This window comes from Gobius niger (genome assembly GCF_951799975.1).
Source record: "Gobius niger genome assembly, chromosome: 13".
NCBI lineage: Eukaryota > Metazoa > Chordata > Actinopteri > Gobiiformes > Gobiidae > Gobius > Gobius niger.
In genome coordinates this window covers 7379903-7397218 of record NC_136864.1, presented here as the reverse complement: position 1 = coordinate 7397218, position 17316 = coordinate 7379903, and the positions used below count along the sequence as shown (strand labels likewise).

General features: G+C 41.3%; 1 protein-coding gene across 1 annotated transcript; it reads left to right on the top strand.

Annotated features, from left to right (window-relative positions):
* Window positions 1–3874: 3874 nt before the first annotated feature.
* LOC306972592 (cathepsin Z) lies at window positions 3875–17045 on the top strand. Its single transcript, XM_079569255.1, has 6 exons — window positions 3875–4019; window positions 7826–7989; window positions 9175–9354; window positions 12888–13038; window positions 14578–14740; window positions 16726–17045. The coding sequence occupies exons 1-6, from the start codon at window positions 3889–3891 to the stop codon at window positions 16837–16839; spliced, it is 903 nt and encodes a 300-aa protein (XP_079425381.1). The 5' UTR covers window positions 3875–3888; the 3' UTR covers window positions 16840–17045.
* Window positions 17046–17316: the final 271 nt, after the last annotated feature.

Here is a 17316-nt window from a genome sequence, read left to right as displayed (position 1 = left end):
CTTTACATTAGGCCCATGCTGTTAATGCAGGATGTACATAAAGAGACGCAGTATAGTGTCGTTTGCCTGTAGCACCACATTACCCAGAATGCTTTGTGCTCTCAGACTCAGCTGCCTCCTCTGTTCTGGGCACACATGCATTATTTAGGCAAAAGAGCTGCTTTTAGCACAAACCCAGGAGACAAAGGTCAGTGTTGAGTTTTTGAAACAACTTTGTCTTTTCCTTGTTTAGTCAATATTCAATCAATAATAATTTTTCCTGGGGATCGCAACTAACATAATTACTCACAACATGATCTATATATAAACTTTACTAGACATTTTGAATCCATCTCCAGCTCCACTTCCTTCAGTGAGGTCCAGATGCTTCAGCGTCTGTTTGCTGCTTCCAGTTAATAGTGATAAATAGATAAGTGGTGTCATGAATATTTTAAATTCAAATGCTATTGCAGGCATAAAAGTAGAGTTATAATGTGAACCGAATTATAAAAGCACTGACCCGGCTTTATCGTTCCTGCTCGAGTGGCTTGTGCTTTTTTTTTTCTTCACAACAAGAAGGTATCGGGTTCGATTCCTAGACCACGTGAGGCCTTTCTGTGTGGAGTTTGCATGTCCACTAATCCAGATACTAATCCAGATACTAATCCAGATACTATCCACCGGGGAGACGTTGGCATTTTTGGGTCCTGACCCACCAATTGAGAACCACTGGTTTAGAATTTTTGTAGAAGTACCAAGATTATATGGTTTAAATACAGAGGCTACATGGCATTATGTAAAATGTTCATTAAACCTAATATGTGGTTCCCAGCGTTTCAGTCAGAAAAGGTCATGATACAATATGAGAAACATATCAGACCTCTGATAGCCTAACTCAGTGTTTCCCAACCTTTATTGTCCCACTTAACACCCTTGAGGCATTAATTTACCCTCCTAGTACCCCCCTAACTCAAGGATCCTGCATGCCAACATTTTAAAGGAACAGACCACCGTTTTTAAATACTGAGATATGTTCTTACCTTAGCTTAGACGAGTTGATGTGTAGCTGTCTGGTCTTACGCGTGCGCTCAGTCACGTTAACAGAGCACAGACGGCGTTAGCATGTAGCCTCTCCTCTTCTCATCTATGGATCCAAACGGAGGTGAAGTTAGAAGCAACCAAGCTCTTCCACGTTTTTAAATATGGTTACATGTGCACAATCTAAGTATAGTCACGCAAGGCTATATGCTAACGCTGTGCGACTGATCGCACGCGTAAAGACCGGACAGCTACATATCAACTCGTCTAAGCTCAGGTAAGAACATGTCTCAGTATTTAAAAACGGTGGCCTATTCCTTTAACAAAGAGAGCAACTAAACATAGATTATTCATTCAACAAACTGATTTTCTGTGAGCGGCTCACCTCACCGTGTCCAGCTCGGCTCCATGGAGATGTCGACTAAAGACAACCAAAAGTTAGTAATCAACTAGAGCTTACAGACTACAGTTATAGGCCAGTATGCCTATAGCTCATTTGAAAGCTGAGACCTACAAAACTGTAACTTTTTTGTCACATTTTTGAAGTGTTTTTGTCTCTTTTTTGTCTACATCTTTTCGTATTTTTGTTATTTTTTGTTGTTGCTATTTAGTCATGTTTTTGTAGCTTCTTTATCGTGTTTTTGTCACTTTCATCCTCTTTCCCGGCACTATTTTGACGCTTTTTTTCAAGAATGTAGATTTTGGTAAAGCCAAACAGGAGAAAATTCAGATGGGGGGTTAAGAGATGAAACAGATGAATTAGGTCCTCCTCCAAATCCATCCTTTGATTACCCACTTTCTGTGCTGGGCTGGTCATATGTTTTGTTTTAGTTATTTGTTTGGAGTATTTTCAGCTATGGTCTCACAAGAAAGGCTTAAAAATCCGGATCAAATCAGGATGAAAACAAGGATAAGATGGAACTAAGATGGAGCAAAACAGAAAAAAATACTCACGATTTTGCCCAATATCGCCATAACAATAATTTAGCGATATATTGATCCGCCCTAGATTCGATTCTGTTACATGACTAAGAAATAACCGACTCTTGTGTTGCCGCTGACGGACACGGCATCAAGCAGCTTTTGTTTACCCGCTGCTTTTACACTTCCCATTTGAAGTGCGATTATGCAACGAATCTGGAATGATTTATGCGGCCTCCTGCTGGGGGTTCTTTGTTTGGCTAATGCACGGCTAATCACATTCTAGTTTTAGTCATTAAAAATAAATAGCAGCGCGTCCATCGCTAAAAAAACAAGCATCAGTTGGAGTCTCTTTGTTCTAACCTTGTTTGGAGCCGTGCATTATCCGCGTATAAAAACATTAGGCTGGTCATAATGAGATTGTTACTAAGTATGTTATTGAGAAGTTTCCCGCTGACACTGCCGACTCAGCATCACTCCTGTTTTACTAAAGTAGGAAGTTGGGCATCGATCTTACAGAGTTGATTAACCAAACAAGTATTAATATGATTTGGAAGACAGGAAGTTAAATACAGGACCGTGTAAAAGATAAATCACTATTATTCATGTGCTCTTCCAGCCAACTCCAGATGATAACTTTTCAGTTCAGGAAGCTCCATTGTCAATACCTCATTTAAAAGAGAGGAGAGGGGAGAGTTCAGCTTAGATACAGCCTCTTGGGGAAAAAGTGTGATTGTAGAGCTGATCATCCTCATTACTTTTAACAAGCACTTTATTTGTTATGGGAAAAATATCTATAAAAACAAATTTGCTTTCACTCCCAAGCCATGTTTAAACAATACATGTTTTGTCCCAAGTACTCCTTGATGCATTAATTAATACTCCAAGTACTCCCTAACTTCAAGATCCTACCAAAAGTTAAACAAAGTGAGAAACTAAACATAGATTATTCAGTATTAACTCGAATGTTGCGTTCAAAATAGCTAAAAATATGTTCAACGTCAAACCTTTTACTGAAAAACACCAATAAATCTCTTCACCCCCCCTGAACAGAGCACATTTTCTCCAGTTTGGCTTGACCCAAATCTAAAAGCTTCTTTGGAAAGGGACAAAATTGAGATGAGAATGAGGAGGAAAATGCAGCAAAAGAGCAACAGAAACGAGACAAAAAAGTTATGAAAATGTGGCAAAACGCAGCAAAAAAGCCACAAAAGAGCAACAGAAAAGTGGGGAAAAAAACACACAAAAAAAACGCAGAAAAAGTGACAAAAATGCCACAAAAGAGCAATAGAAAAGTGACAAAAAATGTAATGAAAATGTGGCAAAAATGTGACGAAAACACGTACATAAGCATTCATTCATCAATCCATCCATCCATTTTCTTCCACTTTATCCGGGGCACGGATCCAAATAAGCAATAAAAAAAAAAAGGCAAAAGAGCGACGACAATGTGGCAACAACGCATGGATAATGATCTATTTAGCTTCACTGTTTTCTTCTTCTTTTCTTCTTCTCTTTTAATCTGCTCCAGTGCCCCAGGGGTCCCCATACCCCGGTTGGGAAATTCTGCTGTGATGTACTAAAACACAAGACGCCAAACTATCCCTGGTTAAAATTGAATCAACCACCCGAAAGACTGAGAATTTGCACAGCTTTATTATTATTTTATTCATGTTATTGTATCTTGTTGTAGAGCATAGTCCTTTAAATCCCAAACTTAAATGTTTTAAGTTTACATGCTTTTCACACAAAAATTTGCTATTTCACACAACATTAATTTCAATAAAATATGCAGTTATGTCAGTGACTTCACCAAATTGCTTCTAAAATGCCAAATTGATAGCTTTACACGAACTTGCTTAGTACTGAAGTTGTTTGGGTCTTGTCCTCCAGAGGGCGATGTGGTTCTGCGGAGAGAGAGGCCGCGGGAGAAGAAGAAAAACATCCAAGATGGCGGCGTTGTTTACGTTTTGGACGCTGCTGTTTTGTTTATTGTCATGTTTTAAGGAAATTACTTCATTCAAACTTTTATCGGAGCCTTGCTACAAACCTATCCAAGACGACAGACCGGATTTCGTGAGGTTAGTGAATTGTTTTTGCTGCGATGATGAGAAAACGGGTGGCGGCTGCGTCGTGTTATGATTTGTGACGAATCTGCCGCAAAGGTTTTTTTTTTATTTTTTATTATTATTATTATTATTATTATTTTGTTTACACATTGACATTCATATCTGGTAAATATGGCAGTGTGGCATTATTATTATTATTTTTATTATTATTATTATTATATACACTGAGGAAGCGAGGAAGCATAAAGGTGATGTAGGTGGCGGTAATGTGCCGAAATCAACAGAAGAAGAAGGAAGGCGGAAGGCGAGACAGTGTAGTTAGCTCGGTGCTAAAGCTAAAAGCAGTCCGTAAAAATGTCTAAAAGCCACACGCTGAGAGCTTTGGTGAATGAGCGGCTGACTGCGGCTGCGGAAGAGATATTTGCTCTGGTTGAAATGACGATTGTGGAGTACGAAGAGGAGCTTTGTCGGTCCAGAGAGGAAAACATCCGGAAACAGGAGCTTCTGGACAAGGTTCTGAGCCCGCAGGTCCTCGTCAACAGAGTTCAAGCCAGCCCCGAGCCCTGTGAATGGCAGGAAATCTTTGCGACCCCCCAGATTAAAGAGGAGCCAGAGGAGCAGAGCATTGAGCAGCAAGAAGAGCAACTCCCCGAGGTGACTGTCTGTGTTGTGAAAAGCGAAGAAGAGCAGCCCTCCTTCTCTGCGATGACACAAACTGAGCTCAAAGAGGAAGAACAAGCGGAAGCAGACATCAGCTTGTATCTTCATGGACCTATCCTCTCCGAAAATGAGGTGCAGACGGAGGACTCCTCAGACAGTGACCTCGAAGATGATACAGACTGGGAACCTCCACACAGCAGTTCACCAGCTCAGATGGAGACCGACGAAGACCAACGAACATCTGCACACCGCTCTGGCCTCACCAACACACAGTCACCAGAGACTAGTCCCACTGTCGAGGATGGACCCGTGCCTGGTCAAGAAGATGGATGGAAGAAACACGAGTGCTCTGTTTGTAAAAAGAGATTCACGACATGGCGGCGGCTTGAAACGCACAAAACCCTTCACGGTAAAGACAAACCTTACAGCTGCTCAATCTGCAAGAAAAGGTTCTCCCACACGGTTTATCTGGACGTGCACAAGAGGATTCACTCAGGAGAGAAAGTTCACAGCTGTTCATTTTGTTCGAAGACGTTTTACCATAAGGGTAATCTGCTGGTTCATCTGAGAGTCCACACGGGAGAGAAGCCCTTCAGTTGTACAATGTGTGCGAAAACATTTTCCCGAAAGGATTCTTTGGAAGTTCACACCAGGGTTCACACGGGAGAGAAGCCTTACAGATGCACGATATGCGGGAAAGCATATGCTCGAAAGGGTGACTTGGATGTTCATATGAGATCTCTCACCGGGGAGAAAACCTGCAGTGGTGCCGAGCGTGTGAAGAAAGGTGCGGGGGATGAACATGCGGGAGGGAAAACCGGCGGCAAAGCAAAACGTGCAAAAATATCTATGGACGAGCATATGAGATCCCTCGCCGGAGAGAAGCCTTACAAATGTACGATCTGCGCAAAGACGTTTTCCCGAAAAGGCGCCGTGGATGAGCACATGAAGGTTCACACCAGAGAGAAGCCTTACAAATGTTCAGTTTGTGAGAAAGCGTTCGCGAGGAAGGGTCACCTGAACGTGCACATGCGAACCCACACGAAAGAGACGCCCTACAGGTGTGCGGTCTGCTCGAAAACCTTCTCCCAAAACGGCCATCTGACCGTGCACATGCGCATTCACACGAGAGAGAGAGCCTACGCCTGCACCGTCTGTGGGAAAGCGTTCACCCAAAGGAGCCACCTGACGGGACATATGAAAATACACACGAGACCTTTCAGGTGCCCGGTTTGCGCCAAATCGTTTACCCAAAAGTATCAGCTGGATGAGCATATGATCACTCACGCAGCAGAGACCGTGCAGCTGATTCTCCTGTGATGAAAGACTGTCGGAAAGATCGCTCCCACAGACACTAATACAGGAATCTCAAATCTATACTAGAATAAGAGATCTGTGCTATATATTCTACAATAAAGGACTTAAAGACTCGGACCAAAGGATTCCTCTAATGATTTTTCTCGGGTGTTAACATGAGATTTTCCTTCATGGACTAACTTGGTGTGTTATTTACATTGTGTTGTCTTGATATAAGGAAGAATGGCTCTGAATCTTTACTGTATTCTGTTTGGGGTTTTGTTTAATAAACATTAAAGAATGCTGGTTTTGTCTGCAGCCTGTGTTCTACCTACAGGGTCATTGGTGCATTGTGTGTGTACATTTATACTGGGCAGAATATACAATCAAACTGGTTTTTCAACTCAGACATTTGGTCGGCTGCTCCTTTTATGTAGCGTGAATGGAATTTACCACAGACTTAAACGTATGACGGTGTAAGTCTGCAGCATTAAGAGTCATTAAAGGAACTGTGCTAAAGTTAAGATCATTTCCCCTGGCATTAAATCAAAATTCTTTCGAGAGGAGTGACATTGCTCGACTCTTGACTGCTAAAGTCTGTGGGAAATACAGGAATGATGAATGAATATACGAATTGTTTTTTAAATATTGAGATTTCAACAGACCCTCCTGTAACCACCACCTTAACGTGGTGGAGGGGTTTGAGCGCCCGAATGATCCTGGGAGCTCTGTTGTCGGGGGCTTCGTGCCCCTGTAGGGTCTCCCAGGGCAAACAGGTCCTAGGTGACTGGTCAGGCAAAAAGCGGTTCAGAAGCTCCTTATGAGACCAACAGGCCTGGTTAGAATCATGAGGCCGTCCTTCTGTGGACCCACCACCTGCAGGAGGAGCCATAAGGGGCTGGTGCAATGTGATTTGGGCAGCTCCAACGGCTGCCCTCACGACCCGGAAACGGACAAGTGGAAGAAAATGGATGGATGGAGATTTCAACCGACAGATTTGAGGCATTAAAGTGGCATTAGTACGGTACTGATTTGCTGCTATCCTACCTAAACCTTCTTGTAGTAGTATAATGTACTGTGGGTTCTGAATATTATTTTAATTTTCATTTAATATACCAAAGAGAATCAATTAACCGCTTACCTACCGGTTTAATCAAGTGCATTTTCTCCAGTTCGGCTTTACCCAAATCTCAAAGCTTCAGTGTAACGCCTCATTTGAAAGCTAAGGCCTAACTGATCATAATGTTTTTGTTACAATCAGTCACAGTTTTTTTATGTTACATATTTGTAGCGTTTTTCTCCTGTTTTCATCTCTTTTTGTTGTGTTTTAATTTTTTCTTTTTTTGTGTGGTTTTTTGACACTTTTTTGCCATGTTTTCGTCACTTTTTTGTTGTGTTTTTGTCACTTTTTCACTATATTATTGTTGCTCTCCTGACATATTTTTGTCACTCTTTTCTCACTCTTTTGTCGCTCTTTTGTTGCATTTTCCTCACGTTTTTGTCATGTTTTTTGTCACTCTTTTGTGGCTTTTACATCACTTTTTAGTCGTGTTTTTGTCACTTGCTTATTGTGTTATTGTTGCTTTTCCGTTGCTTTTTTGTCGGTCTTTCGTAGCTTTTTTTTGTTGCGTTTTCAATCCTCATTTTTGCCGCTATTGAGACACTTATTTTCATTCAGCTTTTAGATTTGAGTAAAGCCAAACTGGAGAAAATCTGCTCGGTTCAGGTGGAGGTTAAGAGGTTAAGATTTGTTTTATCAACAGACTAAACCACAGCTTAGAATAATGACTTAACACAGATCTAGAACATTCTGAATCCCCAAAGGCAGTGAACTCGTCCTGTGGCCTCGTGTTTCCCTCCAGGACCCGCAGTCGTCCTCATGAGGTCATCGACCCCTCGGACCTGCCCGAGACCTGGGACTGGAGGAACATCAACGGGAAGAACTTTGTAAGCGTGACCAGGAACCAGCACATCCCCCAGTACTGCGGCTCCTGCTGGGCCATGGGGGCCACCAGCGCCCTCGCGGGTGAGTGGAGTAAATGTACACACGGTTATGGAGACTACAGGTATTTTACTGCTAAAGTGAACGTCTGAATCCCCACCGGAACGGAGCCCGTTTTCCCCATGACATGACAAAAAAGCGATTAATAAAGCAACAAAAAACGTGACAAAAACTCTTTCAAAATGTGACATAAACATGGCGACGCCGCAAAAAAGTTACGATCGGTTTTGTAGGTCTTAGCTTTCAAATGAGCCTATAGACTGTAAGCTCTAGTCCAGGAGCTTTTAGATTTGGGTAAAGCTGAACTGGAGAAAATGGTAAGAGGTGAAAAAGTGATGAAACAGCAAAAAAAAAGAAGCAACAAAAACGTGCCAGAAAAACAATACCACAATAAAAAAGTGACAAAAACTATAAAAATCAAAACAAAAAAAGTATAAAAATCAAACAAAAAAAGTATAAAAATCAAACAAAAAAATATAAAAATCAAACAAAAAAAGTATAAAAATCAGACAAAAAAGTGATAAATATCAGACCAAAAAATATATAAAAATCAAACAAAAAAACTATAAAAATCAGACAAAAAAATACTAAAATCAGACAAAAAAACTATTAAAAAAATAAGAGAAAAAAATATATAAAAAACAGACAAAAAATTATAAAAAATCAAACAAAAAAACTATAAAAATCAAACAAAAAAATATAAAAACAAGACAAAAGTACTATGGAAACACTACAAAAATGTTTTAAAAATGTGACAAAAAAGCGGCGACGGCGCAACAAAAAAGTCATGATCAGTTTTGTAGGTCTGAGCTTTCAAATGAGGCGTGACACTGGCCTATAGTCTGTGAGCTCCAGTCGAGACGCTTTTGGATTTGGGTAAAGCTGAACTGGAGAAAATGTTCTCGGTTAAGGCGGGCGATAAGAGGTTATAGTAAAGTGATGTGTATTTCTGTGAAATGGCGTATTGCACAAAGCTCACCAGGCAAACACTCTGCTGCCCTCTACTGGTCTCTTTTCAGGCAGGATTTTTGTTTTTGCTGGATCATGTTTTGTAGCCAAAGAACCAAAGACACTAATAAAATACCTTAAGTAGTTTCATATTATATTAGTGATGGTGGTATCATCTCTCTCACTGTTTTGGCAACATTTTGAGACATTAAACCTGACGTAGAGACAATCTGACGTGCCCTGACGCCGTTGTTTCCTCAGATCGCATCAACATAAAGCGCGGCGGCTCCTGGCCCTCCGCGTACCTCTCCGTGCAGAACGTGATCGACTGCGGGAGAGCCGGCTCGTGTTTCGGAGGCGACCACCTCAGAGTCTACGCCTACGCCCATCAGAGGGGCATCCCGGACGAAACCTGCAACAACTACCAGGCCAAGAACCAGAGTACGTCCCTCTCTACCTCCACGCTATGGGGTCCAGACGAGTTAAAGTGTGAGAGTCTGTGTGTTGTGGGGGGACAGACCTGAGAATGGGGACATTATCTAAATTGGTGGGACAGGAGGACAAAATTAAAGTATGATGTAAAATATTTAAGTATTAATGTAAAGTACATTGTCTACTGTTAAAAGAACAAGGCACTGTTTTTCCATACTGAGATATTCTTGCCTGAGCTTAGACAAGTTCGTGTGAACCTGTCTCTCCTCCTCTCCTCTATGGGCCTCTAAGTGTAACAATGTTAAGAATCGCACTTGTTAGTTTAGAAATGGTGATATATCGTAAGTTATTATTTATTCCTATCGATTATATTCTGAGGTTATCCTTATCATGAGTCATTTATCTCAAAACTGAGGTCATTGTTTTTGGCCCACAGACACAAAGGGAAAGTGTTATCAGTCACCTTGAGTCTCTCTCTCTAAAACCAAAAAATCAGGTTCGAAATCTAGGAGTGATCCTGGACTCAGACCTGAACTTAAACAGCCACATCACAGCAATAACATCAGCAGCTTTTTACCATCTGAAAAACATCACTGAGATCAGAGGAATAGTGTCAAAATAGTGTATGAACCATCTCGGGCCCTGAGAACTTCAGGGAGGGGTCCCTGGTGGTTCCCAGAGTCAGGACTAAACCATGGTGAGGCTAAAGTCTTCATGAGGATGTGAGACAGGCCTCAACTCTGACAATGTTCAAATCCAGGCTGAAAACACATTTTCTCCAGTTTGGCTTTACCCAAATCTAAAACTTCTTGAAAAAACTAGCGACATAGTAGTGTCAAAAATTAGATGAAAACAAGGATGAAAACACAAAAGAAAATTGACTGAAATGTGACGAAAAAGTGACAAAAATGAGAAAAAAATTACAAAAAAAGTGACAAAATTTACACAAAAAAGTGACAAAAATGAGACAAAAAAGTGACAAAAATGAGAAAAAAATTACAAAAAAGTGACAAAATTTACACAAAAAAGTGACAAAAATGAGACAAAAAAGTGACAAAAATGAGACAAAAATGAGACAAAAAATTACAAAAAAAGTGACAAAATTTACACAAAAAAGTGACAAAAATGAGACAAAAAAGTGACAAAAAGGCAACAAAATGAGACAAAAAATGTGACAAAAATGAGACAAAAATGAGACAAAAAAGTGATAAAAACGCCACTTGAACGCCAGGAAAAAGATCAGTTTAGATGAGTTTTATGAGTCTTAACTTTCAAATGAGGCATTACACTGGCCTATCGGCTGTAAGCTTTTATATTTGGGTAAAGCTGAACTGGAGAAAATGCACGCATCGGTTTGCGCTTGTGCTTCACGGCTAGAAGGCCCCAGGTTCGACTCCCACCTGGACGAGGCCTTTCTGTGTTGAGTTTGCATGTTCTCCCTGTGTCTATGTCGGTTTCCACTACCTCGAAAAACATGTACAATAGGCCAGGGTGAATGAGAGTGTGTTGGGGGACGACAGATGGAAATTATCCCAGTTTTCTTGTAATTTTATGCGACTGTGAAGCACTTTGAATTGCCTTGTGTGTGAATAAAGTGACCAGAGCTTCCCCCCATTAACAATGATAATGTGACTCCGATAACGACCTCCACACCCGGTTTCTTTAGTCTCATCCCGCTCAGTTTCCCTCCTGCTTTAATACTGATCCCGCTGCTGTATTTGAGAGGCATCAGCACGATCACCTGAAACGCTAAAACCTTCTAACTGTGAATGTCTCTTAAGTGCCGATCGAGAGCGTAGCTGTGCTTTATCCGTCTCGCTGACAGAGATGAGAGCGGCCCGTACTTTCTCGCTCATTTGGGCTGCGCTCCGACAGGGGCCCGGGGCTGAAATGTGCGTCTCTCTCTCTCTCTCTCTCACTTTTGTTGAAAAGCAGCGTCAGCGTTTAGCTCCTCACTCCGCTGCGAAACGATTCATCTTTTTGTGCTTTTTAGCTCAAAAGCACTGACGTTTCCGGGAGGACTTTTTTGCTGGAAGTGCTGTATCTTTTCAGCGCAGCCGTCACACAAGTATATGCTTTAAAATGGGGAATGTGACATCAAGGACAACGGAGACAAAGCGTTACAGAGATATCTTTTTCTATATGGTGTTTTAAAGCTGTGATTCTGAAGTGTGCGACAAAACAGAAGAATGTAAACTTCATTTCAGTTGGGCCTGTACAACTCTACAAATGTTTTCCCTGGTCATTGTTAAGTTACAGTGGGAGGAAGAAGGATGTGAACCCTTAAATTGCTCATAAAATGTGGCCCGATCTTTATTAAAATCACAAGAATGAGTGAACAGTGTCTGCTTTAACTAATGCCACCCAAACCTTTACATTTGATCATATTTACATCGGCCATGACATGTAAACATTCACAGGGCAGGGAGGAATAAGTGAGCCAACAAATTCACATAGACATTTAAATATATATGTTTTTCAATAGAAGAAGGAGAAGGAGGAGCAGGAGGAGAAGGAGGAGAAGAAGGAGAAGAAGAAGGAGATGGAGGAAGAAGAGGAAGGGGAAAGAGGAGAAGGAGGGGAAGGAGAGGAAGGAGGGGAAGAAGAAGGAGATGGAGGAAGAAGAGAAAAGGAAAGGAGAAGAAGGGGAAGGAGAAGAAGGAGATGGAGGAGGAGAAGAAGGAGATGGAGGAAGAAGAGAAGAGGAAGGAGAAGGAGAAGAAGAAGATGAAGAAGGAGGAGATGGAGGAAGAAGAGAAAAGGAAAGGAGAAGGAGGGGAAGAAGAAGAAGGAGATGAGGAAGAAGAGAAAAGGAAAGGAGAAGAAGGAGATGGAGGAGGAGGAGGAGGAGGAGGGGAAGGAGAAGAAGAAGGAGATGGAGGAAGAAGAGAAAAGGAAAGGAGAAGAGGGAGAAGGAGAAGAAGGAGATGGAGGAGGAGGAGAAGGAGGGGAAGAAGAAGAAGAAGAAGAAGAAGAAGAAGAATAAGAAGGAAATGGAGGAGGAAGGAGATGGAGGAGAAGAAGGAGAGACTGACAGAAGTGCTGTCACGACTGCACACATCTGCGCCAACAGTCCCTCTGACCACCACGTGCACACATCATCCATCCTGTCCTATTGTACATGTTTTTAGTGGTAGGGGAACCCGGAGCCTATAGGCCAGCGTAACGCCTCATTTGATCGCATCTTTTTCCTCGTATTGTCACTTTTTGGAAACGAAATTCTTTACTTTTTTGTTTGCGTTTTCGTCACACATTTTCGTCACTTTTCTGTTACTCTTTTGTGAGGGGTTTTGTCACATTTTTGTCAGTTTTTCATTGTTTTTGTTGCCCTTTTTCATTTTCATTCTGATTTTTGTCTTATTTTACTTATTTACTTTACTTATTTCAAGAAAATGTCTCTTATTTCTAGATTACTTTTTACAATTTGTGCAGGAACAGGAACACCCTGTCTGGAACCGCGGGTGACCCCAGTGTAACCCGGGTCATAGTCTGGATTACAAGTATCTGTGGTGAATCTGAGCTCCTCCTCTTTGCGTCCCCAGAGTGCGAGGAGTTTAACCAGTGCGGCACCTGCTCCTTCTTCCAGTCGTGCGCCGTGGTCCGGAACTACACCGTGTGGAGGGTGGGAGACTACGGGGACGTTTCTGGACGGGACCAAATGAAAGCAGAGATTTATGCAAACGGACCCGTCAGGTACAGACTCCACTGTGACCCGTCCTCCCACGGCCGCCGCGTGATTCAGGAGAGGCCGCCCACGCCGCACAAAACAAGCGTTAGTCACAGGAGTGTGTTCTCCTCACGCATATGTTGAAAACTTTATAAGAAAATCACAATGAGCGGGAATTCACTTTCTTTTTGTTGCAAATGTCTCTACAACAAGTTCTAACAGCACAAAGTCAGTTCAAATGGCTTTACTGTCAATTGAGCTTTTGCAAAGCCCCGCCCCCAAAACGCTCATCGTCCAATCACACGGCAACCGTCGCTACCCAGATCTCCTCCCATTCAAACTAATGGTGGGAAACAATGTATGTATATATATATGTTTTTATGCTGTTGGTCATCAAAAATTGGGGGCAAAAATGGGGGGGGGACAAAATTTAAACACAAAAAATGAAAAAAATTGGAAAATTTAGGGTGAAATTTTGAGAAAATTGGGAAAATGTGGGGGGAAAATGTGGGAAAAACAAAAAAAGGGGAAAAAAATTTTAAAAACTAAAACAAAAAACGTAGAAAATGTGCTGCTATTTATTTTTCATCACAAAGTTAAAATGGCGCTACTTGAGGATGTGTTGATGGAGTAAACTTAAAGTAAATGTTTGTTGGAGGCTCTTAGTGCTAATTCTGCTTTCTGATTGGATGAGACACAGATGAGACAGATATGTCGATTTTCATAGAAAATACAACATTTTCATGTCATTTTTACTTAATTTGAGTCTGTGTGAACCAGAAAACGATTCATCGATTACTAAAATAGTCGATTAGTTGTTTCAGCCTGACTTGGTTTTTCACCACAAACAAATTATACAAATGCAGAAGAAATTAAATGAAAGGAAAATAAATAAATTAACATTATTAATCTGTTTTATGGTTCTGTATCACAAATAGTTTAGTATAGGTATCAAAAAAAGTATCATTGAGGTATCGTTTAAGTACCGGTATTGAAAAACATTAACTGTTCCCAGCCGTGCGGGGGAGACAAAGCCACTGCAGCTTCTCTCTCCTCCTTTACTAGATTAACATAACAAGAAATAAACTTACCAAGAGCAGGACTGGTCCACATGACTGTGCCAGTTGCATTTAAGCTCCGAGGATTTTTTATTCCCCAATATAGCGCACTGGTGCTTTAGTCACATTAATGAGGTGTTTCTCTATGTTGCATGTTTTAAATACATCCCTCCACTGCACATCGCAAACCGTTTGTCCACAATCTGAATGATATTGCACCGGTATTGCACCAAAAAGAGTCACTTCTCCCCATTGTGATACGTGATTAACACCACTTCTTGATGGAACCAGCAAAGCAAAGGGGGCGGGGCTTTGGGAAAAGTCAATTTAACAACACATAAAGCAACATTATACACTGTACACATTTTTGCCGTATCCTCCAGCCTTAATCTGTTTGTTATTTTCTAATCTGACTGTATGACTGTCTGTGAAGTCTGTGGCGTTGGGTCGAGCTCCGTCAGCCCACTGTCCGTGTCTATTTTTAAAGCTCTCCTCCCTCTGGTGCAGTTGTGCGCTGATGGCCACAGACGGCCTGGAGCAGTACTCTGGAGGGCTGTTCTCCGAGTTCCACCCTCTGTCTCTGCCCAATCACATCGTGTCCGTCGCCGGCTGGGGCCTGGACAACGGCACGGAGTACTGGGTCGTGCGCAACTCGTGGGGAGAGTTCTGGGTACGTCACACGAGCAAATGAAGTGTTGTTTAGTGAATCAGCCTTCTTCAAATTCGATTTAAAAGAGCTAAAACAAAATATCCTGTAGTCGCTATGGTGCGTGTTTTTACTTCGCGATGAAAGGATTAAGCTCAGCAACAGATGAAGAGGTGAGGAAAGCAGTTTCTGGATACATAGGACCACAGGAGGAGGTTTTTCTCTGTGTTGCCGCTGGAGAAGATTTCAAGATTTCTTCTTCCCCTTCTCCTTCCTCTTCTCCACCTCCTCCATCTCCTTCTTCTCCTTCCCCTCTTCCTTCTCCTCCTTCTTCTTCTCCTTCATCTCCTCCCCCTCCTTTTCCTCCTCGTCCTTATTCTTCTCCTTCTTCTCCTTCCCCTTCTTTTTCTCCTTCTCCTCCTTCTTCTCCTCCTCCTTCTTCTCCCCCTTCTTCTTCTCCTCCTCCTTCTCCTCCTCCTTCTTCTTCTCCTTCTTCTCCTCCTCCTTCTTCTCCTTCCTCTTCTCCACCTCCTTCATCCCCTTCTTCTTCCCCTTCATCTCTTCCCTTCCTCCTCCTCCTCCATCTTCTTTTTCTTCTTCTTCTTCTTCTTCTTCTTCTTCTTCTCAAAGCTGTGCGAGTGGATAAAAACACAACTCCAGGTCTGTGTTTTTTTGAGGGAACAACATTGTAATATGTTAAAAAAAAAAAAAAAAAAAAAAAAGTTATATATAATCAAAAAGCATTGAATTGGCTTTGAGTCTAAAACGTCTTGGAAAATAGTGACTTTGACTCAACAATTTTTCTTGCATAATTAGTCAAAAATAGAAAAAAAAATCCAGTCTAACACCCATTCACTGCAGTTTTTGGCTGAAATTACACACTCTTTTTTCCTCTAAAGTTTCCTGTTGCTTCTGGATAACAAAATGACCCCTCGTTCCACTGTTCGATGGATTGTTTACCAATCTGTAGTAATGAAATGTGCACAGATTTTGTTTGTTTGTGCCTATAAAAATAAAGTATTTTGAAAGTATTAAAATGGCATTAAAAAGCCTTACATTTGACTTCCTGCTCCCTGTATAAACCCTGATAAAATACTATTCTAATCTATATTGTATAATCTAATATCCAGCCATTTCTTTTGCGTTTGTGTCCAATTTGGGCATTAACCCCTTAAAGCAGTATTAAGTAACTTGTTTACCATAGTAAATCCTTCCCGTAGTTTCTCTGGGGGTGATACAAGTGTTAATGTAATGATTGAGGGTCTTTCATCTTCCCCTGGTGTCTCTGGCCAGAAAACCACAATTGCAACTTCCCTACCACCGACCCAGAGTCACCAATACACACGAATAGAATCAAGAGGAAGAAGCTAATATGCTAACGGGCAAAGCTAACTGTGAGCTAGCGCCACTTAAACAGTATTTACAGCCAAGTTTGAGTGAAATAAATTATCTCCATTGTGTAATTGGATGAACAATATCCCTCTCTAAGTTTGTTTTTTTCTGTCAGCGTAGTATTTACCCTCACGGACAATTAATGAGTAAAAAACGTAACATGCTACGACACCTGCAGTGGCGCTTATGGCCTCTAGGGGCATGAGTTACTTAGTGCTTGGTTCATGTGGGGGTTAAAAGGTTAAAATGGCATTTAAAACCATTCACTTTGTCTTGCTATATCACCTGTACAAACCATGATTTAACTTAGATGTTTGTAGACATAGATTTAGGTCAAATTCAGACTCTTTTAGACACGATTTAGTGAAGATTTGGTCTTGATCTGAAGCTGGTGCTGCTACTTGGAAAGTGAAACGTGTCATGAGGTGGTGTTTGATGTGTAAAGTTGGAGAACCACTGCTTTAATCTTGTCTCGACATATTTATACGAATATGGATTAATTGGGCCATTAATCTCCACTCGGTAGTTTTGCTTTGAGGTCAGAAAGTCTTTGAAACTAACACAAAGTTACCGTGCTGCGTAATATTACGATAAAATAATGTTTTTTGTAATTACAGGGGGAACACGGATGGGCGCGGATCGTCACCAGCGCCTACAAAGGAGGAAAAGGAAACTGGTTCAACCTGGGCATAGAAAAGAACTGCGCTTACGGAGATCCTATTGTTACATAGATATATTTATTCACACAGGAGCCTCTTCCAAGTGCCAACACATCTTTCTCCGTTAACAGTTAAGTGTATATCAAAACAAAATGGAGATTGATAGAATGACATTTTCTATGGACAAAGCATTAATTGTGATTTTTTTAGTCGCGTCTCGCAACAAAAGCAGTTTGAGATTGTGTCGTTAAAGGGAGTGGCACACAGCTCAAACTGCAAATCTCCAGAGGTGGGAGACTTGAGTCTGACTCACAATTTTCGGGACTTGAGACTTACTTGACCAAAGCTCCAAAAAGACTTGACTTGACTTGGGACTTGCTGTTTGTGACTTGAGGTCAATGACTCTCAATGACTTGCTGTGACTTTATAGTTATTTATTTGAGTGAAACTGTCAAAAGATTAGGATTCATTTCGTAAAAGCGGATCTTTGTTTACGTTATGGTAATTAGCCACATGTGTGTTCGGTTTCCTGATGGAACGTCTAATCAA

Coding starts and splice junctions, on each gene's coding strand:
- LOC306972592 (XM_079569255.1), top strand. CDS start 3,889: ATGGCGGCGTTGTTTACGTTTTGGACGCTGCTGTTTTGTTTATTGTCA. Junction 9,355..12,887: donor CTACCAGGCCAAGAACCAGA/GTACGTCCCTCT, acceptor TTGCGTCCCCAG/AGTGCGAGGAGTTTAACCAG. Junction 13,039..14,577: donor TATGCAAACGGACCCGTCAG/GTACAGACTCCA, acceptor CCTCTGGTGCAG/TTGTGCGCTGATGGCCACAG.